This window comes from Sebastes umbrosus, chromosome 19 (assembly GCF_015220745.1).
Source record: "Sebastes umbrosus isolate fSebUmb1 chromosome 19, fSebUmb1.pri, whole genome shotgun sequence".
In the NCBI taxonomy this organism is placed as follows: domain Eukaryota; kingdom Metazoa; phylum Chordata; class Actinopteri; order Perciformes; family Sebastidae; genus Sebastes; species Sebastes umbrosus.
The window spans coordinates 26,831,282-26,856,888 of record NC_051287.1 but is presented as its reverse complement, the minus strand read 5'-3'; the positions used below and the strand labels follow the sequence as shown (position 1 = coordinate 26,856,888).

The 25,607-nt window shown below is 42.3% G+C and overlaps 1 protein-coding gene across 14 annotated transcripts in view; it reads left to right on the top strand.

The window, feature by feature from the left end:
* Positions 1–24,945, top strand: part of LOC119478810 (disabled homolog 2-interacting protein-like) — a 212,994-nt gene extending 188,049 nt beyond the window's left edge. For 13 of the 14 annotated variants that reach the window (XM_037753792.1, XM_037753791.1, XM_037753798.1 and 10 more), the window contains 6 exons: positions 386–573; positions 6,315–7,182; positions 9,844–9,981; positions 17,388–17,590; positions 18,884–18,971; positions 20,609–24,945. In XM_037753792.1, the coding sequence (XP_037609720.1) occupies positions 386–573; positions 6,315–7,182; positions 9,844–9,981; positions 17,388–17,590; positions 18,884–18,971; positions 20,609–20,776 (1,653 nt within the window). In that variant the 3' untranslated portion in view covers positions 20,777–24,945. The remainder of the gene's footprint in view (positions 1–385; positions 574–6,314; positions 7,183–9,843; positions 9,982–17,387; positions 17,591–18,883; positions 18,972–20,608) is intronic. The other variant, XM_037753793.1, reaches the window with a different exon arrangement.
* The last annotated feature ends 662 nt before the right edge of the window (positions 24,946–25,607 follow it).

Below are 25,607 nucleotides of genomic sequence, written 5' to 3'. Positions count from 1 at the left end.
GGCATATTAATGGATTTACAAGGACGTTTACATTAGCTCTGCTAGCAGATGGGAAGCTGGTAATAATTAGATAAAGGGCAGATGCATGTTTTTTTTTTTTTTTTGGTAGAGCATCCAGCGCTCTGAAACCTCGTCTTTCAATAATTCAGGAATCACAGTGAGTCTGGTTGAGTCCATCAGACTGGCCGGCCTAATTCATTATTTAGCATGTTGTCTGAATAAGAGAGTTGATTGCATGGCATAGGGAAAATAACTAGGTCTAAAAAATATGCAAATATCAAACTCAGCACAGACGGAAATGAAATCCAATTAATGCCCCGAGCTGAAGTGGTCCAGAGTAATATTTAATGTGGCTTAAAACATAATTGTGTCTCTTTCTTCACAGAGTGCAGCCTCCAAGCTGGGTCCTCTGCCCAGGATCCTGCGGGAGGTGAACACGGCTCTGTCTAACCCGTCCTGTGTCCAGATGACACCCGGACAGTCCTCAGAGCCAATGGGCTCGCCTCCCGCTGAGGCCGCCTGCAGCATCTCCACCGGCCTGCAGAAGATGGTCATAGACAATGACCTTTCAGGGTAAGAAACATTTAAGATCTAAAACACACAAGTTTATTCACTCATGCAGATGACGCTGTTCTGTATGTTATTTTTGAATCATGAATATAGATTCGGAAGATAATTAGATATATAGAGTGGGACCACATAAAAACTAACGATTCATATTCTGTCAAAGATTGAAGTTATTATTTTATATTTATCAATAGAGGAAAGTTTGTTTTCAAGGCAACTGACAGCTGTAGTATATTGGTGTGCAGCTGCCGGCATGGATACCTAGCTATAGTTGTGCAAACCCTAACTATAGGATGATTAGTCATTTAAATGTCATTTAAGTCTTTTAAGTGCAATAAATATAAATGACTCCCATAGAATTAGAATAAGAGTAGAACAGACATTCCCATTCAAATCAATGTAGCAGGATGGTCAGAGCGGCGGCAATTTGTATGTGTACCATTGCCATAGCGACCGTTGTAGCGAGCTAAATTCAGTATGAACTAAATGGACTTGCGGCAAGTCGCGGACTCACTGAGGTGAGGTTCTGCAGTAACGACTAAACGAGTGGAGTAGTAACGTTACGAAGCACAGCCACAGTAAAAGAGTAAAAACTCACACTCCTGTCACAGCGTAGGAAAGCACACTGCTATCGCCAGATGAGGGACAACTTTGTTTGGCTCGTGTCCTGTTAGCAGTGTGGCATTGAAGCATGGTGGAATTAGCAAGATACAGACGTAGGCAAAGTTGTTGGTAACGTTCCGTTAAAGAGAGAAAAACCCACAATGGTCACTGAAATAACTTGAAACTGACAAAAGTAATAATAAATAAAAATTTACTGAAAATGAACTAATGAAAATCAGATATTGTTTTTGAATTGTGGTTCAACAGAATCATTTTAAAAAACAAACTGATGAAACTGGCCTAGACAAAAATGATGGTAGCCCTAGAAAAGATTGAAAATAATTTGACCATAGGGACATATTAAACTAAGGTGTGTCCTGTAATTAGCATCACAGGTGTCTTCAAACTTGTAATCAGTCAGTCTGCCTATTTAAAGGGTGAAAAGTAGTCACTGTGCTGTTTGGTGTCATGGTGTGTACCACACTGAACATGGACCACAGAAAGCTAAGGAGAGAGTTGTCTCAGGAGATCAGAAAGAACATTATAGACCTTCATGTTAAAGGTAAAGGCTATAAGACCATCTCCAAGCAGCTTGACGTTCCTGTGACTACAGCTGCACATATTATTCAGAAGTTTAAGGTCCATGGGACTGTAGCCAACCTCCCTGGACGTGGCCGCAAGAGGAAAATTGATGACATATTGAAGAGACGGATAATACGAATGGTAACCAAAGAGCCCAGAACAACTTCCAAAGAGATTAGAGGTGAACTCCAAGGTCAAGGTACATCAGTGTCAGATCGCACCATCCGTCACTGTTTGAGCCAAAGTGGACTTAATGGAAGACAACCGAGGAGGACACCAAATCATAAAAAAGCGAGACTGGAATTTTCCAAAATGCATATTGACAAGCCACAAAGCTTCTGGGAGAATGTCCTTTGGACAGATGAGACAAAACTGGAGCTTTTTGGCAAGTCACATCAGCTCTATGTTCACAGACGAAGAGATGAAGCATCCAAAGAAAAGAACACTGTACCTAATGTGAAACATGGAGGAGGCTCGGTTATGTTATGGGGCTGCTTTGTTGCATCTGGCACAGGGTGTCTTGAATCTGTGCAGGGTGCAATGAAATCTCAAGACTATCAAGGCATTCTGGAGCGAAATGTGCTGCCCAGTGTCAGAAAGCTTGGTCTCAGTTGCAGGTCATGGGTCCTCAAACAGGATAATGACCCAAAACACAGCTAAAAACACCCAAGAATGGCTAAGAACAAAACATTGGACTATTCTGAAGTGGCCTTCTATGAGCCCGGATCTAAATCCTATTGAACATCTGTGGAAGGAGCTGAAATATGCAGTCTGGAGAAGGCACCCTTCAAACCTGAGACAGCTGGAGCAGTTTGCTCACGAGGAGTGGGCCAACATACCTGTCGACAGGTGCAGAAGTCTCATTGAGAGTTACAGAAATCACTTGATTGCAGTGATTGCCTCAAAAGGTTGTGCAACAAAATATTAAGTTAATGTTACCATCATTTTTGTCTAGGCCAGTTTCATTAGTTTGTTTTTTTAAATGATTCTGCTGAACCATAATTCAAAAACAATATCTGATTTTCATTAGTTCATTTTCAGTGAATTTTTATTTATTATTACTTTTGTCAGTTTCAAGTTATTTCAGTGACCATTGTGGGTTTTTCTCTCTTTAACGGAACGTTACCAACAACTTTGCCTACGTCTGTAGCTAGCTGGCTAGCGGACAGCTTGCTGGTTAGCTCTTGGGCCGGCTCCTCCGCCATGCTTAGCTGCTGCACTGATTACGGAAAATGAGCCGAACAGCAGGCTGGTGGCCAGCGGCAGCGCCGGGTCTATCCGGTCCCTCTGCCTCTCTCCGCCTCTCTCTGCTGCTTCAGAGAGGGACAAGCTACTTAGCTGGCCAGCCGTCCGTTCTCTTCCCGGCGAGCTGCGACCACACACTCTACATTCCCCACTGACACGTGTCCTGTTGTCACCATGACAACAAATAAAACATAGGTGGCCATTCTCCAAATGGTATTAACGTACAACCTTTGGAACAGCTCACCAGGTTGTAGAAGGTCAGTTACCAATAAATCCCAGGGCCTCTTGAAAACACGCAGGGTGCTTTTGCCTCTGCTTGTGCTGAGTGTTCATGTCTGTCAGCTGAGGCCATGACACCGTGAGAGTGTCACCCCTGCTTGTTTACATCAGCCAGATGAAACCTCGTTTACTCTCCTGTGGATGAATACACACTCTGACAGCACCTTATCTTGCTTATCTGCTGTCCTCTTACTCTCTGGCAGAACAATAGCAAGGTGACACTTGGAAAGATTAACATGAAGGCACAGGGACCCACAGGAGCAGAGATATATGAGTAATAGCCAGACACAAACACCAGTAAACATAACACCAGAGCACAGGCAGGCAGATGAGATCATACTGTACAGAACAGGAAGAGACTCAGACAGCTGGTGTCATTATGCTCATCAGAGGCTCAGGATCAATAGAACTCATTAAGTGATGTCCCTATATGACCTGATGTCAGAGCTTACTCTCTTTACGTTATCACGGGAACTGTTTGCTCATGTATTGACTCACATGTGTGTCTGTGGTGGTCCTCATCAGCAAGCTGTGAGACTTAAACAGCATCCCAATGAGCTCACGATTCTCACCTAATTGCTTCTCATCCACCAAGCAGCGACATGAAAAGCAGGAGAAATAAAAGGAGACAGTGTCAAGATTGAGAGAGGGAAGAAATTGAGCAGAATGAAGAGGAGAAAGAAGTTAGGAGGGAAGGGTAATGGAACAGAGGGAGAAGGACACAGAAAGAGGGAGGAGATGAGCATGATGTGAATGATAGAGATTATTGGAAGATAAATCACGTCTGTCAAGGTAATCGTCTTCTGGCAATAAAGTTTCCATCTGCCGGCTGAAGGGAAGGAAGGGAAGGTGAGAGGACGAGGGACAAAGCAAATCAGTGCAGAGGCCACATGTATCTTCAACAAGACTCGGTCAAAACCCAGTATATGTCTGGACCGTATATAGTCAGTATGTGAATTTGTGGCTAAATTGTTACACAAATAGTCAGTGGTCATGTCTATAATGTTTTGTGAACAGTTTTTTTCCACTAATATCTTAATGTTTGATTGAAAGACAACTTATAATGAAGCAAATGACATTCAGTAATAGTAAATGGTAACATTTACTAGTCAGTATATTATACATTTTATACAAGGTGAAAAGGTTTTAGCATGACATACAGTATGCAAGGTTAACAGTATTTCAGTTTTTTATTTAAGCATGTGTATCAAAAGCATTCATCATGTAAGGGGTGTGTAGCAATATATACATACGTCGCAAAAGTTTATGTCATCACTGACGTTGTTGCTGCCGTATTTATTCCTAGATGGAGTGTTGATGGAGCAGTTACAATGTTAGCACAGATCGATCCGAACTCCATTCAGAAAACAAGCATTTTAAAAGTTGTTTTCATGTCGTCTTGAAGACAGACTCGACAAAGCATGGATTTGTTTATTTTTACTAATCAGCATCATTATGTAGTTATTTCGGCACACTTTTGATCCGTTTACAACAACGTCGCTGCCGTATTTATGCCTAGATGACGTTATGTTGAGTGTTAATGGAGCAGTTACAATGTTAGCAAAGCCTGGCACTGATCGATCCGAACTCCGTTCAGAAAACAAGCATTTTAAAAGTTGGTTGCTTGTCGTGTTGCGGACAGACCTGACAAAGCATGAATTCGGTCTTTTTACAAATCAACATCATTATGTCATTATTTCGGCATCATTTTGATCCGTTTATTGATATTAAATCACAGCACAGTTTGTTTATTTTGGGTTCATACTGCAGTAGTGACGTGTGGCTTGCTAGACACAGATACAGTATGTAAATACAGCTCGCAGCCGGGTGACATTATGAACCCAGACACAACAGCGTTTGTTTTTCTGACATATCTGGGACTTCACCAACATGTACAAAGCAGCAACAGTGGTTATTTCTGGAGGAAAGAGAGGCGGAAATTTGCTCCGTGCTTGGTGTGAATGTACGGTAACACAATACGAAGCACAACATAACGTAACTTAAACAAACATAAACAATAGCACATGCACAACAACAGCACGATGTAATGATACATTGAACCACTGACACGCTCCCCAGAAAACATAAACACAGAACTGTTCTCCACCTTTTCATTTTGAAAGAGCAACGGCCAATGAGGAAACTCCAACAGTCGGCTGACCAATCCTGTAACTTCATAACTCAGTCAGTCAGTCAGTGACAGACTTTTGTGTTTATAGAAGCAAAGAGACAACAGCTGCTGCTGCCATTTTTGACCGAAAAAGCGTATTATATTTATAATATTTTATTGTTCTACTCAGACCATTTCAGTAGAATATGGCAATAGAATAGAAATAATTTTGTTTTACTTTTGTACTGCGCTTTTTAGGCGGACGTTTTATTGGCGTCTGGTCGTCTCTTTCAGTCCAAAATGGCGGAAGCGTAGCTTTGCTGCAGGGCGCTGATGTTGCAATGGAATGAACAATTGACTATCACTTCTTGGCGATATACGTTATTTGTTAAGTCTCTATTCCACTTTGGCTACTGTTACAATAGCTTAGCATTTTAGCTAAATGCCAAATTACTCTGTTCCAGCTTGACGTAGTTTAGCATTTAGCAGTGGCTCCTGTTATTCAACAGTTACGTAAGTGAAGCTACGTAAAGTGAAACCTAAGACTTAGGTTCCACTTTAAGTTTCTTTCTAGCATGAAACTCTAATATTCATTTTATTGGTCCTTTTATTTATTTGTCAAATTCTGATCTTATGACGCATTATGATGTTGTGTCATATGTTGATACACATTGTTATTGCTGCCTATGTTGTCTAGGACACAGATTGTTAATCTCAGTGAGGTTTTCTTGGTTAAATACATGTTCAATAAATAGCAAGAAGTAAAGAATTCCATGTGCATTTACGTTTACATCCAATGAAAACTACAGAATGATATTGAACCTTTTTTGTGTCTCTGCAGCCCTTATCAACTGTGACTGATCTTAATTGGCTGAGGTTTTTAAAATGCACGTCAGATTGACTTTATTTTTCGGTCTGTCTCTTTCAGATTAGTCGACTTCACCAGGTTACCCTCCCCCACCCCAGAAAATAAGGATTTATTCTTTGTGACAAGGAGCTCAGGGATCCAGCCTTCCCCAGCACGCAGTTCAAGCTACTCTGAGACCAATGAACCTGACCTGGGCATGGCCAACGGCAGCAAGAGTCTGTCCATGGTGGACCTCCAGGACCCCCGCAGTCTGGAAAGCGGCCCAGGTCCGAGCTCTTCAGATGCCCTGGGTGAAGGCCCAACCCCTGGGGGAGGCTGGTCAGCCAGAGTCCCACAGGGCAACATCCCTGGAGGTCCCACTCTGAGGAGGCCAGGCCCCCCAGAAAGCACCCCAGGCCGACCCGCCCAGCTACTAGCACCCCTGTCCTTCCAGAACCCAGTCTACCAGATGGCGGCCTGCCTGCCCGTGTCCCCTCGTGGAATGACCGACTCGGGCTCAGAGTGCCACAGCTCTGTCAGTTCCCATAGCAACAACGAGGACGGACCAGCAGGAGGGAAGCACGCTTTCTTGAACCACGGTGGAGGAGGAGGCGGAGGAGGGGGGAGCAGCGGGGACGAGTACACCAGGCGTTCGGGGGACTTCAACCGCCGGCAGCTGTCCCTCACAGAAACGCAGCACCAGCCCACCGTCCCCAGACAGAACAGTGCTGGCCCACAGCGGAGGATAGACCAGCCTCCGCCTCAGAGCATCACCCGGGGCCGCACACCCCCGAATCTGCTCAACAGCGGACCCTACCCCCGGCCCTCCTCTGGCAACATGATGACATCATCACCCGACTGGCCTGGCAGCGGCGCACGGTTACGACAGCAGTCCTCTTCCTCCAAAGGTGACAGTCCTGAGACCAAGCAGAGGGCTCAGCACAAACAGGTAAGGGACTGGCTCTGTGGCGTACACATCTTTAACTTACAGTACAACAATTGAGGATGATATTCACCAGGCCATTATTCAGGACAGCCAACTATAGCCGAGTCAGTCTATGTAATCACCTGAAATTGCAGTGATGGAAAAAGTTCCTATTACAAAACACCCATTTGTCTCATAGCATGTTGAAGCCATGAGACAAATGGGCTGTGTGGGTGGACTCAGCACAGACACACTGCACATTGTGCCCTAATGAACTACAGTCATTGTGCGTGTAATAACAGTAATTTGCATACAGGCCGCTCATCACTTCACCACTGTTTTACTGGTCAGGTTTAATGGGCTGAGAAGGAGGGTGGTGGAGGCACAATTAGCATCTTATTAACTAGCGATATATTGTGCTCACACGTGCTCACAAGGCAACAGAAAACAGACGTCTTAGATACAAACAGATGTTGCTGGGTTGGTGTATCGATGCAGCATGTGTGTCAGCGTGTGTCGTCTCAGTGGGAGGTTTCCATTTCTTCAATGGCTTCGCTGGTAAGTCTATGTTCAATATTGGCAGGTCAGGACTGTAGGCTGTAATTAAAAACACTGGTCAGTGGTTGCCCTTGGTAACTGGCTGAAGGGGAGGACATCTGCATATTAACCATAATGCTTTGCTCTCCTCTCTATGGAATAGTCTCAGCAGGAGTGCTTTTAGATTGACTGATAGCACCAAACATATTTCATTTGCATGTTGGGGGAACTCAGCACACACATTTATTATCAGTGGTTGAAGAAGCAAAGGACTTTAAAGCCACTATGTGTAGATTGTTTATGCGATTATAGTATTTTTAAAATGATTCTTTTGGATGGTAATATTGGTTGCTCCATCACTTTGGTCCAGAATGAAATATCTCTGGATGGATTGCTATGAAATTGTACTCATGAATGGTCCCTAGAGGATGAATCCTGTGGTCCAGTGACTTTTCCTCTTGTCCACACCTCGAGGTCAAAGTCTTCACTTGTCCAGTGAAATATCTTGACATTTTCTACATGGATTGGCTAACATTTTCTACATGCATTCATGGTTCCCAGATGATGAATCTGTGGTGGCAGTTTCTGTTAAAACAAGACACAAACCAACGTAACAACTTGTCTTTCAGTGAATTTAATAAAAAGGCATACATTAATAACTAAAGCATCTGCAGATGGACTCACGAGCACAGCCACCTGTTGTGGACTGTGGCAAGTGAGCCCCGAATACAAAGAGTAGTCAGTATTTATACATTTAAAGCATAACATGAAGATAAGTGCAAAGAAGAAAAGAAGAGAAGGATAGAAAGTGTATCAATGTGTCAGCACACAGCAGACAACAGAGCATCACAAGACATAACAAGTATTTCAGCAAGCTGTTGTTTGCAGTTACAGAGAACTAAAATGTCAGGTCACTGTCCTATGGTGACAAAGTTGAACATGTGAGGCCCTGAGATTATCTAAAGGTACAGTGTTAAACTGCAGATATGAAAATTGCCATTACAAATCCTACTGACTTTGGTGATCCCCTGACTTTCCTCTTGTGCCACCATGAGGTTGACATCAGTGGTTTTGAGTGAAATGATTTGACAGCTGATGAATGGTTTGCCATGAAATCTTGTATAGACATTTGTGTTCTACTCAGGATGAGCTGGTTGATAGTGCTGGTGGTCCAGCGATCATCAGGTCAAACTACTGGTTGGTTTATGACCAAAGAAACTGCAAACTAATGACATTCCCATCAGTGTACTTTGCGTTTACTGATAATTAGCAAATGTTAGCATACTAAGATGGTGAACATGGTAAACATTATACATGTTTGTTTCATACTACTACTGAGGGATGCCAAAGTCTGAAATATTTACATTTGCATAGTGGCTTTAAGTTGAGTTTCCTTCCCAGTGTAGTTTTATTTGCATGTGAGTGTGACATATACAAAAGATGAAATAATAATTTATGTTTTATAAAACAAAAACAGCTAGATCTTGATTATAAATGAAATGAGATTATATCTTCAATCTGACAGGATGAAAATTAAATTTTTCTCCATTAATTGGCATCAGTCACTAATGAGGGTATAAAGCCAGCAACATTGATACATTTGATCTGTAGTCTGACACAAAATCAATTTGATCTGTTTGCAGATATTCAGATTCTGATATTTCAGCCTTTACAAAAGCCCTCAATGCTGATGAGTGTGCTGGACAATAAAAACATCCTACATTTCCTCTATGAACGGTTACAGCCCACGGCCACGTCCTCTACTCATCTGTCCATCATAAGATTGGCAGATAGAAACACCTTAACTGCTAGTAACTGCCTCAAGGCTCATTACAATTTCTCTTATTTAATCTTACAGTATTTATCTTCCCTGACGCTACTATGACACTGAAGGTGTACACATTCACACATGTTTAAATGGGTGCTTAGCGGTGTGTGCTCCGGTGTATGTGTGAGCTTGAAGACTCAGGGGTGTGTATCCATTCCACCTGCTGCTTTCAGTCCAGATGATTTGGTGCATTTCAAGCTTATTTCTGTTGTTTCTGTGCTGTTATTGCAACCTTCCCCCCCTTCCCCTCCCTGTCACTTGCACTCGGCTCATGTGTGTGTGTATGTGTGTGTGTGTGTGTGTTGTGTTGTGTTCACTAGGCCCCCTCCCCAGTGAACCCCAGTGCGCTGGACCGCACAGCAGCCTGGCTATTGAATATGAATGTGCAGTATTTAGACCATGAGGGGATGGAGCCCGAGTCACTGAGAAACAGAGAGGATCTGACTCAGGTGGAGAAGGTAACCTGCCTCCTCATCCAACCTTTGACCTTTACCAACCCCTCCTTTCACAATCCACCTCAACCTTCAGCCCTGATACTCCCACTTAACTCTCCTTCCTTTCTTTACCACTCATTAGTTCCCGCATACACCTCCCTCCTTTAAACACCCCCTCTACACTTAATTGTCTGCTGGATTTATTCCCTCTCTCCCTTTCCTCTAAGCCTGAGGTCCCTTAGACGTACCCAAATTGTCACTTAAAGTCATAATATGCACATTTCTAACATAAAATATGAGGTAAATAGGATATATTGTGCGTCAGTCTGGCTCTGCATGTGACCCCATAATACCTCAATCTCCCATTTTTCCGAAATTGGCTTTTCAGTGATGTTCAGGCTGCTGTTCTGGGATGTTTTCTGGCATTTTCACAGCCAGCAGTGAGCCCGGTTGTGGCTATCAACTGCAGGAAAGTCATAGCAACAGCAATAATGGCAGAAAGTAGCTATTACAGTCAAAATAATTTTGAGGCTGAATACAGCAGGCAAGAATGTCAGCGTCAGCAGCTGCCAGTAGTGAATATCTGGACAAGGATGATTTTCAGTATCGATTAATCTGCTGATTATTTCTCGGTAATCATTGGTTTATAATGTCAGAAAATAGTGAGTAATACCCATCATTAGCCCAAGGAGATGTATTCAGAAGTCTTGTTTTATTCCACCAACAATTTACTATCATAAATAACATGAAAAGCATCAAATTCTCACGTTTGAAAAACTAGAATGTTTGGCGTTTTTGCCTGAAAAATGACTCTTGAGGATAGAATAGGAAAAGAGGGTAAATAAAATATAACTAATAGATATCACCATGAAACTTCCCCAGTTCATTACTTACATTGAGGCAATTGTTTTTGGTATTTCAAACTTTCAGAAAATGTATGTTTAAATATGGAAATTAGATTATTACGTAGCCCCCCCAAACCCTTTAGGAGAACATTTTTATTAACTCGTTCCCTCAAGTTAGTATCTCGTTCCCTCGAGTTACTTCATAGAGCACTTCTTCCAATCATTCCTGCCTGTCCACACATTGCTGATGTACGGAGCCCCCCCAGATGATGTACTTCGATAAAGTGGGAAAGATATTGACAGATTCAAACTTCCTGGATCAATAACTCATAACAGAAACGTTGTTAAAACACAAACAACGGCTCTTTCTAACCGTAGTAAGGTAGACAACAAACTACAACCTCATTTTAATCAACACATAACACATAACGTTGGTCTCTATGCGCAGCCGGCGGTGAGACGAGTGGTCAGGGACCGTCTACAAAATGCAACGCCGAAAAGAGAAAAATATTCCATAACTTCAGTATTATACAGTGCAGTACCATCAAAATTACTTCACACATCAATGATCTCCTCATGGTTGTACTACAACATTTAGTTTGGAAAAAATATTATATTGCATAATTCTTTTGAATTTTTAATGGGAAAAATATTCAATAACTTCAGTATTATGCAGTGTAGTACCACCAAAATCACTTCACACATCAATGGTCTCTTCCTGATTATACTTACTCAACTAATTAAGACATTTTGATGGCGCTACGCTTTATAAAAGAGAAGTTATTGAATATTTTTCCCATTAAAAATTAACCAAAATTACAAAAAAGCACATTTTTCCAAACTAAGTGTTATATTGCAACTTTGTAGACGGTCCCTGACCACTCGTCTCACCGTCGGCTGCGCATAATTACCAATGTTATGTGCTTGTGTTGATTAAAATGAGGTTGTAGCTCGTTGTCTACCTTACTACGGTTACAAAGAGCCGTTGTTTGTATTTTAACAACGTTTCTGTTATGAGTTATTGATCCAGGAAGTTTGAATCTGTCAATATCTTTCCAACTTTACCGAAGTACATCATCTAGGGGGGCTCCGTACATTAGCAATGTGTGGACAGAATGATTGGAAGAAGTGCACTATGAAGTAACTCGAGGGAACGAGATAATAAAAATGTTCTCCTAGGGGTCTAGGGGGGCTCCGTAGATTATCTAATGCTAACTTTTGGTGAATTTAGGAGAAATCTACAGACACAAATATACAAAGTGTAGTCAAATAAACACCTAAATGTGTTTTTTTATGCTTTCTTCCAGTAGTCTGAAAGAAGACATCATTGAAGCAAAATAACCCAAATCTCAAAAATGTTTTTGCTTGGTGTGTCTCCCCTTAATCTCTAATGAAAATAATTAAAGCTGTCAATCAATTAATCGTCTAATCATTGCGTTTGGACAACTTAGCTAGCAATATACTTCCTGTATTGTCAAAAACTCTCTTGTCTCATATAGAAATGGAAGAATAACTTTTAGAAATATAGTGTTGATTCAGTGAGACTTCATATTGTAGTTTTAACCTTCTTACTTCATTAAAAAATGTCCTTCCACCTGGAATAACTCCACACAGCCTCACAACTTCCCCCTGTCTTTCTTACCATCTTTAGAATGAACTTAAAAGCCCAAAGCAGGTGTGTGTGTATGCACATGCAATACATCCACACAGACATGTTGGAGCTTGTGTGCGCTTGCATCTATGTGAGAGACGGAGACAGAAAGAGACTTTCTTTTTTTGCTGCTTCCTCTGCCTGTGTTACTGCTTCTCTTCTCAGCAACCTTTACAACCATTCACCCTCAGCTTCGCTTCCATGCTTTGATTGGCTGCCACATGCTCCCCCATTTCTTTTTTTCCCATCCATAATGAATACAAACCTGTCATCCTAACATAGCTCATACTTTATGGAAGCCAGCAGCCCAGGCAGGGAGAGCAACCAAAGAAGGCAATAACTTCAGTCTTAACAAAGAAGCCGCAGCCACCTTAAAATAGCAGAGCAGCAACACGAGAAGGATCGGAACACAGTACATCCTCCACAGCAGCTTAGACACAGGCTGCAGCTAATGGTCCATACAGGCTTAACAACACAGGCCCTATGGTAACCCTTTTAAGCTTTCACATCCATTTACATATACTGTATGTATTCAGTGATCCGTAACAAATTAGGGCATGACTTTGTCTTGTTAGGCGGAGTAGACCTCAAAATAGAAATTCCAGTAAATCAAATAATTTGCTCATTTAGAAAAACACAAGAACAATAATAAGATATTATTTGCATTTTTTTTAATTTAAAAACAGATTCTATTTGACTTTTATTTTCCAGTTGAATACCACTGAATATATAGGAGAGAGTATTTGATTGCATAGCAAATGTGAAACACAGGAAGGTCGAATTTTTGTTCCGTGCTTTTTTTTTTATCTTGATGCCTGATTCTGCATGAAGTCGAGGATGAATGTAACTGTCTTTAGGAGGGGTGTGAGTTCTTTTTTCCATACTTCATTGCAAGATAATACAAAATTCCCAATTGCATAAAGAAAAAAAAGGAAAAGAAAATCATATATAAAAGAAAAACATTTTATGCATAATTTATATTTAGAAAATTATCAAAATACAGTACCAAAAAAAATAATTATTTAAATAAGTTATTTTGATTAATGACCAACTTGTTGATTTCATTGATCATCCATGTAATGATCAAATTGCGGGCCTCATAATCAACAATTTACTCCATCATCTGCAAAATTTGGTTTCCTTTTTAGATATTGATTAATTTAAAGTGTCAGGTTAGCTGGTGCTATGTATACGTTTTGGTTGATCTGCTTGTTTAATTGCAAGATTTATGCGTTTGAATTTCCAATTTAAACTATTTAACTTTAGAAAGCAGAAAAAGTTGTTATTTTTGAGGTGATAACTTTTTCATGATTACCATGGAAACTGTTTGGACTTACACGTTCGGTTTTCAGACATTTTCCCAATCGTTCTCTGTTAACAGTCCTTCTAGCTCGGACTTCCATTATGACTTAACTGTGTAATTGTGTGAAAGATGTGAGTTCAATGTTGGTATGGTTGGAAGTAGTAGTATAGTCTATCTTGATTGATCATCAGGTGTAACATCAGGACAACAGGCGCAGAGATGCATCTGTTCAAACCACCGTTGTTTTCCAACTCTCTTTTGTTCTGTTCTGTTTTATCAATATATTAATGTGAATTCTATTCCATAGTTAGTTTAATTTCAAATGCACATAATCACAGAACAGTAAAAAAGAAAAAACACTAAGGTCATACGCTGTCTGTTATATATACAATCAATAGAACAGTTACAGCCATACAAGAATAAAATACTCACATCTCACTCAAATATTTATTGGAGGTCAGAGATGCAAAGGCACAGGGTTATATTTCAGCAAAACTCTTCTTATATTCTACAGTCAAAATAGACGATTGAACACGTTAATAATGTGGTTTCAAGGCTGTGAAAGAGGAGAACATCTGATTCATTCTGTGTTTCTACAGTAGTTGATCCCGTGTTTCAGATATATAGAGAGGATGCAGGTAAGAAGGGAGAGTGAAGGTCAGGAGTCAGCAGTTAGGTTAGACCAGGGGGCATTGTTCATTGCGGTGCCAATGTTTATGGATGGGAAACACAGGGTTGTTTTTGTTCAATATCTTTTGTTTGTTCATTTCTTTTATTTGATGTAAGAATACATTGAAGTTTAAATTTAAAGGCTTCCTTTCAGCACTGCGCAGAACGAGATGCAGTTTTCGTGGTTTGCATGTCTCTTCACGTGGGCGTAGTATCAGATGTTATGAGGTTGTATTTATTGGGGTTTTCAGTTAGTCTTGTTTTTACATAATCTACAGTAAATCTTATTAGTTTAGTTTTGATGAAGACTGTGAAAGTTGGAGGGCCATATTTGTTCCGCGGGCCGCCGTTTGCCCACCACTGGGGTGCAGAGTAGATGTATCGTGCGTTTGAGAGGGAGCAGTGCAGGACAAAGGCAGTTACAGATGCAGTAGATGTCATTTCATTCTCAGGGGATCTAGTGACAATAGCAGAGGGATATTAGAGATAGAGAGGGGAGTGGAGGAAAGGGTAGAGGAGCCGATAAGATGAGTCTATTTGAGGTCACCATTCCTCCTGGGAAGAGCACCCGGGGGAAAATGTCCCAGTGGTGGGAGGGTGACGTGGGAAAATAAGTAGTAGGTGACAAGGAAAGATAAATGATCCCAGCAGCATCCTTGTTGTGTGTAATTGAATCTGATAGTTTGTCTTTCACAATGTCAGTTATTGCTGAATAATGAGCTGGATTATGTTCAGATATAAACCACAGATCAACTTGTTCTTTTTAGTTTAGGCTGTAACTTGTGGTCTAAAAATGTTATATGAATACTATTAGTTAAATGATTGATATACGTTTATTTTGAATTCTTTTATCCCTAAAAGTCTAGTAGTCGATACAAATACCAGTGAATTTCCACGATTCTCGATACCACGGTAAAAAACCCCAATAAATCCCATGTAATGAGTACATGTGTCTATATCTATCCTCAGATTGCAGTAGTTTAAATTCACTGGGTGTAGGCTACCAGAGGTGGGACCAAGTCATTGTTTTGCAAGTCACAAGTAAGTCTCAAGTCTGTGACTCAAGTCTCAACTCAGGTCTTGAGTCCTAAACAGGCCATATGAGCTCTTCACCAAATGTAATGTCATTCTAACAGCAGAGTAACTGGATCCAACTGGTGCTCAGTAACAGAACATTAGTTCTTCATGGTTCTCTCCTGAAACTTGATTGGATGCTGTTGGATTGGTTCAAACTAAGTGGAACTGGGGAGTTAAGTGTAAGATAATCAAATGCAAGTCCCAATAACATTCACCGGAAATACAGAGTCCAGAGTTCAATAAAACAAAACACCACTTTTCAGAGATTTAGCAATAAGCAACAAGAGATAGAAATTCAGTTGGTTCAGTTCAGTTTCCCCCACACCCCCCTCCCGCACCTGAGTGAAACATCCTCTCGAACATAAAGGATCTCTGATCAGTTTGTTCAGTTCAGTTTTTTCCCCATACAAGTGAATCCTCTTCTCAAACATAAAGGATCTCTGCATCTCTGGATCTCGCTGCTGCATGGCGCTGTTGTGTGTGTGTGTCAAACTCTGACACAGAGAGCAGAGGACAGAAGCAGCCGCATTTGGCGCTTGGCGGGTGTTGATTTCGGACCCTGCGGGCATCTTACGGTACCGTCGGTACTGTAGAAAAAGAGTTCCGTCAAGTTTTTTAGAGTTTTTGCATCGACTTGGTACCGAAGTATCGGTTCTCGTGACATCCTTAAGGAGATGTAGCATTTTCTTAAAACAAATGAAAAGGCAAGGACTTAATGAAGTAAAGCAAAGTGATTCTAGTCTACCAGAGTATAATGATGTGATTAATCCTTACAGTCATGCTAGCAGCGTGGCTTTAAGGATGTCAGCGTGGCTCAGCTGGACTGGATTGCTATGAAAATGTGTAAAGACATTCATGGAAGTTGAGTCCTACTGACGTTCAACTTGTCATCAGGTCATTCCCATCAGCCTCAGCTGTGCTTTGTATTTGGTGTTAATTAGCGAATGATCGCATGGTACCACTCTAAACGTGCTTCACATCAACATGTTAACATGGTCATTGTGAGCATGCTGATGTTGGTGTTTAGCTCAAAGCACCACTGTGTTTCAGTGCAGCCTCACAGAGCTGCTAGCATGGCTGTCGGCTCTTATTCCTGTTTCCTTGTCTGTAGTTTCACTCTCACTGGTCTTCCAGTGACACGCTGACTGATCACAGCATCCCTCACTGTTAAAAGAAATGTGTTTTTCTATCCAGAGGAGATTCGATTTCTCCATTAGTTTCCCCCTCGCCTGAAGAAAACTACTTCAAAAAGCCTCTCTAAGGTCCAGCGAGAGGTCAGGGAGAGATTTCCAGAGCTTATTTCACAGACTAGACTCCTACTTCACTGGTTGCATCCCTCCCTCCTCACCTCCTCTTTGACTTTATTCATCCTAAACTTCCTTTCTTTTCTTTCTCTCTGTTTTGTGCCAGTTTAACCTCTCGACGGGTCGTTGGTTTCAGAGCCAAACCAGAGGTCTGACTGGGGAAAACAGCTGAATTTGACACTGTTTCTGGTTAACTTGTTTGCAATGAAAGCGTTGCTGGTATTGATCAAAGCCTCTCCGTGTTAGTAGGAGGGTTTGATTTGGAAAAAAATCATTCGATTCGATTTTTTTTTTTTTTAGGGCAGCTATACAGATCTAGTATGAAAGTGCAATAATGAAAATGGCTTGTAAATGAACCGTGTGATTCCCTTCTCTGTTCTAGACAGAAATTATACCCTCTCAGGAACAACAGGACATAATCTCAGGCCTGATTGAGAGATTTCTTTTTGTTCTTGTCAGCTATGGTAATGAAGAAGGGGACCCTGCTGATAGGGTTGATGATGATGATGATGATGATCATGATGATGATAATGACAACAGCGATGATGAGAATCTCCTCATCTCTCTGCTTCTTTGTTCAGTACCAGCAGGAGATCGCAGTGCTGCAGGAGAAGCTACGGGCGTCGGTGCAGAAGCTGGAAGAGTACGAGGCCCGTCTGAAGGGTCAGGACGAACAAGCCCAGAAGGTGCTGATGGAGTACCAGGCCAGGCTGGAGGAGTCGGAAGAGCGTCTGCGCAGACAGCAGGACGACAAGGACCTCCAGATGAAGGGCATCATCAGCAGGTAGGGAGAAGAAGAAGAAGAAGAAGCTGTTGAGTCAAAAAATGCAGATTTGTATTCTTAGTGTGTAGCATTTCAGGGGATCTATTAGCAGAAATGGAATAACATATTCCTGAGAGGAGGGAGGTGTCAGGAAGGAGGAGAGGAGGGAGCTGAGAGTAGAGAGCTGATAGGAGGAAGGAGGGATGTGAGAGCTGGGAGAAGGGAGGTGAGAGGGAGGTGTCAGGAAGGAAGAGGGGAGGGAAATGGGATGAGGGAGGTGAGAGGAGGGAGGTTAGAGCTGGGAGGAGGGAGGTGAGAGGAGGGAGCTGTCAGGAAGGAAGAGGGAAGTGAGATGGGTTGAGGGAGGTGAGAGTAGGGAGCTGTCAGGAAGGAGGAGGGAAGTGAGATGGGTTGAGGGAGGTGGGAGTAGGGAGCTGTCAGGAAGGAGGAGGGAAGTGAGATGGGTTGAGGGAGGTGAGAGTAGGGAGCTGATAGGAGGAAGGAGGGAGGTGAGAGCTGGGAGGTGAGAGGGAGCTGTCAGGAAGGAAGAGGGGAGGGAGATGGGATGAGGGAGGTGAGAGTAGTGAGCTGATAGGAGGGAGGTGAGAGCTGGGAGGAGGGAGGTGAGAGTTGTAAGGAGGGAGGAGCGAGGGAGCAGGGAGCTGAAAGGAGAGAGGTGGAAGGATGGAGTTGAAAGGAGGGCGGGGGAGCTGTGAGAAGGGAGGATGAAGCGGTGAGGAAGGAGGAGGGAGCTGTGAGGAGGGAAGTTTAAGGGGGGAGCTGAGAGGAGGGAGCTGATAGGATGGAGGTGGGAGGATGGAGCTGTAAGGGGGGAGCTGAGAGGAGGGAGGAGTGAGGGAGCTGGGATGAGGGAGGTGAAAGCTGTGAGGAGGAAGGTGGAGCTGTGAATAGGGAAGTGAGAGGAGGGAGGAACGAGGAGTGAGAGAGCTGTGAGGAGGGAGCTGAGAGGAGGGAGAAGGGAGCTTTAAGGAGCGAGGTGGGAGGAGGTAGGGGGAGCTGTGAGGTAGGAGGAGGGAGTTGAGTGGAGTGAGGGGGGAGCTGAGCGGTGAGAGGAGGGAGCTGATAGGAGGGAGGATGGAGGATGGAGCTGTAAGGGGGGAGCTGGGATGAGGGAGGTGAGAGGTAAGACGAGGGATGAGGGAGCAGGGAGCTGAGAGGAGGGATGAGGGAGCAGGGAGCTGAGAGGGGAGCTGAGAGGGGAGAGGAGGAAGAATCTGCAACCACACCACTAGATGCCGCCAAATCCCTCACACTGTGCCTTTAAGATTTGAATTCAATTAGTCCTTTTTGCAGGTTAATGTCGGTGGAAGAGGAGCTAAAGAAGGATCATTCAGACATGCAGGCAGTGGTCGACTCTAAACAGAAGATCATCGACGCACAGGTCAGTTTGCTCCTTCCCATTTACAACACATGGACAGAACATGTCTATGCACACGCTTCTGTAGATACTTTCTGTCTGTGCGTTTCAAATTTGTATGTGCTGTCACTTGCGTCCTCTGCTTGAGGAAACAAAGGGTCAAAGAAATGTTTAATTCATAGCCGTCTAAGCTCTGGCATTGTCAAGCTTGAATGGCTGAGCAGAATTTCTCGGCTCCCTCCCACTCTCTCCTTTATAAAACTTACATTTACAAATTTCATATCTAGTTTTCTGTCAACATGTAGCTCTTCTATAATCCATGTGGTTCTTATTCATATAAAACTGTGTTTAAAATCTCTCAGAAAACAGCACAGCGTTGCTTTAGAGCGCTTGGCTGCAAGGAATCCTGATTGTTGAGAATAATTATAAATGAAGCAGATCTATAGACTGGAATTATGTACATCATATGCATGCAAACACACAAATGTGCATGTTTGGAGATTAATGTCAAAGTGATTTCACAACAGAATGGGGGGAAAAAAACAGCCATGCTGCTACATGACATTTGCACAAACCCAGACACGGACATGCAAAGGTGATTAATCTCCTTCACGCCCAAAGTAATGAGACATTTGCATCTGCTAACAAACACGCCACAATATGGCAACACGTTGTTTCCCTCAGTAAACAGGCAGAGAGGATGAAAATAAGAAATCTCATTATAAAGACAGAGAGGGAAGTTTGCTTCTGTGGCTCAGTGCTGCTGATATGACATAATGAACACAGTGAGCCTCATGCAAGAACCATTCAAACAAAGACATTTCAATCATTTTCTCGCACTTAGAATTTTCTCTTAGGTTAGGTACGAAAACTTACAAGTGGCCGGGATGTGACGTACAAGTCATGTTGAAAAATGTCCTAAAATAGTCATAGTATAATATGTCATCAAAATGTCAACCAACTTACCAACGTTGCCTCTTTAGACCGATGTTCCCTTCTCGTACCAACGTTTCCTGTCATTTAAAAATTCATTAAAAAGTAAAAGAAAAAAGTTGTAGTATAGTATGACGAAAAAAAGTCAGCGAAAAATTAGAAAATAAGTAAGGGATAATGTACAGCAAATCAGTCAATGTCGGGGAGTGCAGCAGCGCCGTGTCGGGGGTTCTTTCACATTAATAACCCGCTAGCTGTACATTATCCCGCTTATTACACGGCTACTTACTAAAGAAATCAATATTTTGACACAAAAACGGTCCGCCAGAGTCTGACATCAGAACTCTATACAGAAATTACAGACCGCAGAACGCCGCGATCGACCAATCAGAATCAAGTATTCAACACAGCCGTGTAATAAAAAATATATATATATATATATATATATATATATATATATATATATATATATATATATATATATTCCCTTGTTTGAACCGTCGCAGGCGCTGCCTATGAGTACCGTTACTACCGGTAAAGCGTATATGTAAATATATATCGACTAGTTCCCAGTGATTATTGAATAGTATTCTTGCTTGGAATGCACATTCCTATTTTAAATGTGAAATAAACTCGTTGCATGATAACCTCAGCATGAGGAGGAACAGATCATTGTGGCTCGTCTGTAAATATAGATTCTACAGTACGTTTCATTTTTGTGTGAGCAGGAGAAGCGCATAGCATCGTTGGATGCAGCCAACGCCCGTCTGATGAGCGCTCTGACCCAGCTGAAGGAGCGCTACAGCATGCAGACCCGCAATGGCATCTCTCCCACCAACCCCACCAAACTGCAGATAACTGAGAACGGAGAGTTCAGGAACAGCAGCAACTGCTAGACATACTGGCATCTGCCAAGAGTGAGTGCTGAGTGCCTGTGTGTGTGTGTGTGTGTGTGTGTGTGTGTGTGTGTGTGTGTGCGTGTACAGTTATTCAGTGAGAGGACGTCTACATGCATGCACGGCTGCATGCCTGTCTGATAGACTAAGAGGGTGTGCGTGTGTTTTTAAAAGCGGACAATTTTTTGGAAGACATTTCAACTTTTTGGACACCGGTGCAGGAGTGAGGTCATCACTCTGAGGGGGCCGACCAGAGAAGGCGGGACTTCAGCGTGACAGACAGATCCCCAAGAGAACAAGATCACCAGACGGCCTTCGTTAACGAGGGTGACGGCCAGAGGAGGCGGGGCTTGTACATAAGAAACTCAAAGCTGTCCATCAGTCAAACACTTAGCCAGTGGACGTATGCGGTCGCTGGGACAGACCCTGCCTACGCCTGGGACAAACCATTATATAACCACACACAGTGACGACCGCCAGACACGGTCACCCTAGCAACCCTCCTCTCCTCCTCTCTCTTTATTCTTCTCCCTCTTGACGACCAAGTGGACCCACTTAAAAACAATAACAGGCATCGAGGGTTAACAAGTACGTTGTCTTGAGACCATTTCTTTCCAGTGCTTTATTTTAAACTCATTGTTTATAAAGAACCAAATAGAAGCTCAAAAAATAGATATTTTAATCCAAAATGATCTTTATGTCCCTTTTCACTTCTTGGGTGTGTTCCGGAGAGTCCCGATGAGCCCCCCCTTCCCTCCCTCAGCCCTATGTAGTGCACTTTGTGAGAAGCTATTGGTACAGGAAACGCCTTAAGTAAGGAACACACCTCGACTTTATCCCACAGCTCCCCTATTTCTGCAAAAAAATAAAAAGGCACAACTTATACTGTGGATTTGTAAAGGATACAAAATTGTACACACATAAATGTATTATGAACACTAAAGTAAATTCTATGTGATACTATATTAATGAAATTTAATATAGATGTATGCATTTCTTTTCTTCTATAGAGTATACACACATATCTATATTTGATAATCTCAAATATAAAAGCAGCCCTTTATTTAGGAGTGAGATCTACTTTTATTTTTCTTCTCTTCCGATGAAAGACTGTAGTGTGTAGCTTGCTTTAGAGCCCTGGAGGAGACGATCACACCGAGCAGTGATCAGCACCATCGCCTCCGTTTACCCCTTCAAATCTCCACGATGCTTAACCCTTTACATACAGGAAGTATGCACGACATCTGAGAGAAATGTCTGTACAGTAAGTTCGAACAGCTCCGGCGTAGCTTGCACAACTTGCACAGTCAAGTGATCGGTTCTTCTGGTGCTCATCATTGCTCCTAAAGACAATTAAACCCAGTTTTAGATTTTGGTTTGAGTCACACGTGTGGTCTTCTCACTCTAGTAGCACAATAGCTATTGAGAGACGTGTGTAGACACACTCACTCATACTATACACTGGACTGGTGAGCCGTTGTAATAATGGCCTCCTTAGTTACAACATTTTCTCTCTAACTGCTTTGTTTGTCAGTGGTAATGAAGTATGCTGCATCCAAACTGTGACTCTATTAATCCTTGTGGCATCATCTCTCTCCTCTGTCTCTCTTTCTTACTCGCCTCCACCCTCCTTCATCCCTCGTTCTTCTGAATGTGAAGATGCTAACTCACAGTTGGTCTTAACATGGGGTTTGGTCCTTCTACTCTCCCCCTCGCATTGCTCTCATTGCTCCACACCATTTCAACATTTTGTATATTTTTGTATTCATTTTTCTTAACTGTACCAGACTGTAAACATCAAGTGTGAGGCTCTGCATGCTTCATCCTCGCTCTAGAGCCAATGGTAGCGTCCGTATCACCATTTGTTTTCTTTTTGTTGCCAATTAGAAGGTGATGATGACGATGATGAATGCTTTGCTGCGGATATATATAGTGAATATATGATAACCGAGTGCATCAAGAGGCTGGACAGCCTGGGAACGTGTAAATAAAATGCTCACACTATTTTTACCTAATGTTAACAGAGCTTTTTGTAAATGTATCTCGTGCTCAAACTCTGCTGTATCATTATGGATATTGTAAATACAAAATAGCTCAGTCGGTCATCTGTCCTCATCGGGTAGAACTATACAATTAAATTAACCTTTCAGTGTTCTCCCTGTTAAAGCTCTTGTTTTTGTATTTAGAGTGTATATCACTAGCCAAAAAAACGGATTAAGTAGGAGTGTGACTCTTAGGAAGTCGTAGAGGATGCCACACATTCCTGGATTCCTCAGCAGTCTAGCTCGATGCACTTTTACATTCAGTGGTTGGTGTTTATAATTAGCTTCTTTTTCTTTTTTTTCGCACACCTGTTTCAGGTGTTAAAAAACGTGGCAAAGTTCAAAACCCAAGAAAGGGATTTTTGGTATAACTCATTCACAAACTATCATTCATCTATCAGATAAAACACAACTATTGAGCTTTTTCCTCTCAGAGAGGAGTCTGACAGCCTCAGACTGAAGAATCAAACCTCCTCTTCATCATATCTTACCAGGCATTCAGTCCGAAACAAACATTGTAGAACTGCAGAGATAAAAGCAAGACTTACTTTTGACATAAGAAAAGTATTAAGTTTCTTACAAATGAATAGTTGAATTCATAAGCAATAAAACACTATTGCTCAATTCAATCCTAAAGCCTTACTGCTACATGCTCTTTTTTGAACCAGTAGCTTTTGGTGGCTAACGTTAGCACATGTTAAACTTGACTGATTCAGTTTGCTGACTTGTGACTCTTCACTTGTGCTACTCTTACAATAGCTTAGCATTTGAGCTAAATGCTAAACGGTAAACTACTATTGAGCATCTACACTTGATAACCATGCAGAAATAGTGATGCTTAATGTTACAGACTTATAGACGGGTTTCTGTGCAACGTCGTCACGGAGACGTCAGAGGAGACAACCGCAGAAAAGATGGACGTAAAGTGTTAAATATTCCGAGGGGATCACGTGCCTTTGCTAAAATCAGAAGGAGATTATGGATCCAGGCCTGATGGGTAAAAGCATTCTAGTCACACAGTGCTAGCAGAGCAGCGGGTGGTCATGGCGAGCTGTCATGCTCCACAGATCGATTAGAAACAGGCTGATCGACCAACACTCTGAGGAAATATAGCGACTATGCCTTCAAACTTCAAAGTGATGGAAGACTTTGTTACGGCTCTAATTTGCTGTAACGTTACGCAGCTACGGCGGGGGAAAGCTCACTCCGGTACGCCGTAACGTTACATTTTGAAGGGAAGACGTCTGGTAGTCTATCGGGCCGCCGCTCCTCCTCCCCCGCCGCCAGGTCTGGTAGTCTACCGGGCCGCCGCTCCTCCCCCGCCGCCCAAAGTCCAATCACACTACTGTCTGATCTAACATTACCCATTTCACAACAGGTGATAACAATAAACAATCTCACACTAATACCTCATATGATAATAGTATCTGGTGGTTCCGTCTAGTATAGGCAACAAGAATATACAAACAATGCTAAATCTACGTCGATTACAATGGTGGTTTTTCCTCCTGAATGCGCATGCACCTGGTAACGTTCGTACACAAGCAATCCGTCTATTTGGTCTGTTACGACGAGTAGCTTTTGCCAAGCTATTGTTGAGCTAAATCGTGAAGTACGGTTTAGCATTAAGCTCAAACAGAGGAGTAGCATTACAGTATAGTATTGAGCGTCACATTGTCTTGCTTTAAACTGCAGTGTACAATAAGAACTGATAAGGCTGTCATGTATGTAGGCTATCCGTACTTCTACAAGTAAAGAAGGAGACGCACTCTGCTGGTTTCTAGCTCTCAGTTCATTTATCCCATCCATGTTCCCACCTCAGTTCTAATTCTACGAGTCAGAAAACCCATGAGCTCACTCTCCAAACAGTTCAGCCAGTCCGACAAAAGATCAATCAAAAATATAAAGCTATAAATAAAGTAAAAGATGTTGTATGTTTTCTATTATCTTGTAGAAAATACTTTTGTAAGTATGTTGAAAGTATAAAGTATTTGCTGGATTCTGCTTCCTTTGACGACAGTGACAAAACAATAATGTACAGAGGAATTTGTGTTGACAAAATGTGGCTGTGCAATTTATGTACATTTGCAACTAGACCTATTAAAGTTTTATTTAGCTATTTTAAAACTGCGTGGCCTTGTGTCTGTCCCTCATAGCCTCGCTTGCATTGTTCTCGGTGACATTTTGTTATTATGAAATGTAAATGAAGCTTAATTTGAGTGCCTGCGAGATGAATCACATGTTCATTAAATACTCAAGCAGGCCTAGATAGATGACAAGCAGCTAGAGAGACCATATGCTCAGACTGGAGGTCCAAAGGCAGAGTGGAGGGGATGATGGAGGGATGTGACAGACTGGTTTGAGCGGTGTCTACTCCTCAGCGAGGCTGACCTACATACTGCCTGATTGTTATTCCCCACAGTCGGTAGGAGAAAGTCTGAAAATGGGGGCAAATGTCTCTCTCACATAGCTGTAGCTGTAAATTGAGCTGATTGTTATATAAAAATGTTCACACTTCTAAGTATAGCTCACAGCCAGGAGAAAGTCAGTATTAAGTCTTTATTATGATACGATGGAATGGGGGAAGTGGACCTCATTAACAGCAGATCCTCATCATGTTTATTTTACAGGAAAGCTCCCGTGTTGTTAATTGCTCCCTGTGAGGCACACTTATTTCTTTGGCCAAGTGGAACCGGCTCCCTGGGGCTCCCAAAGACATGCAGTTAGGACATCAGACTGATAACACAAGGTACACTCCAATCCTCCCACCCATCATTCAAAAGTATCAA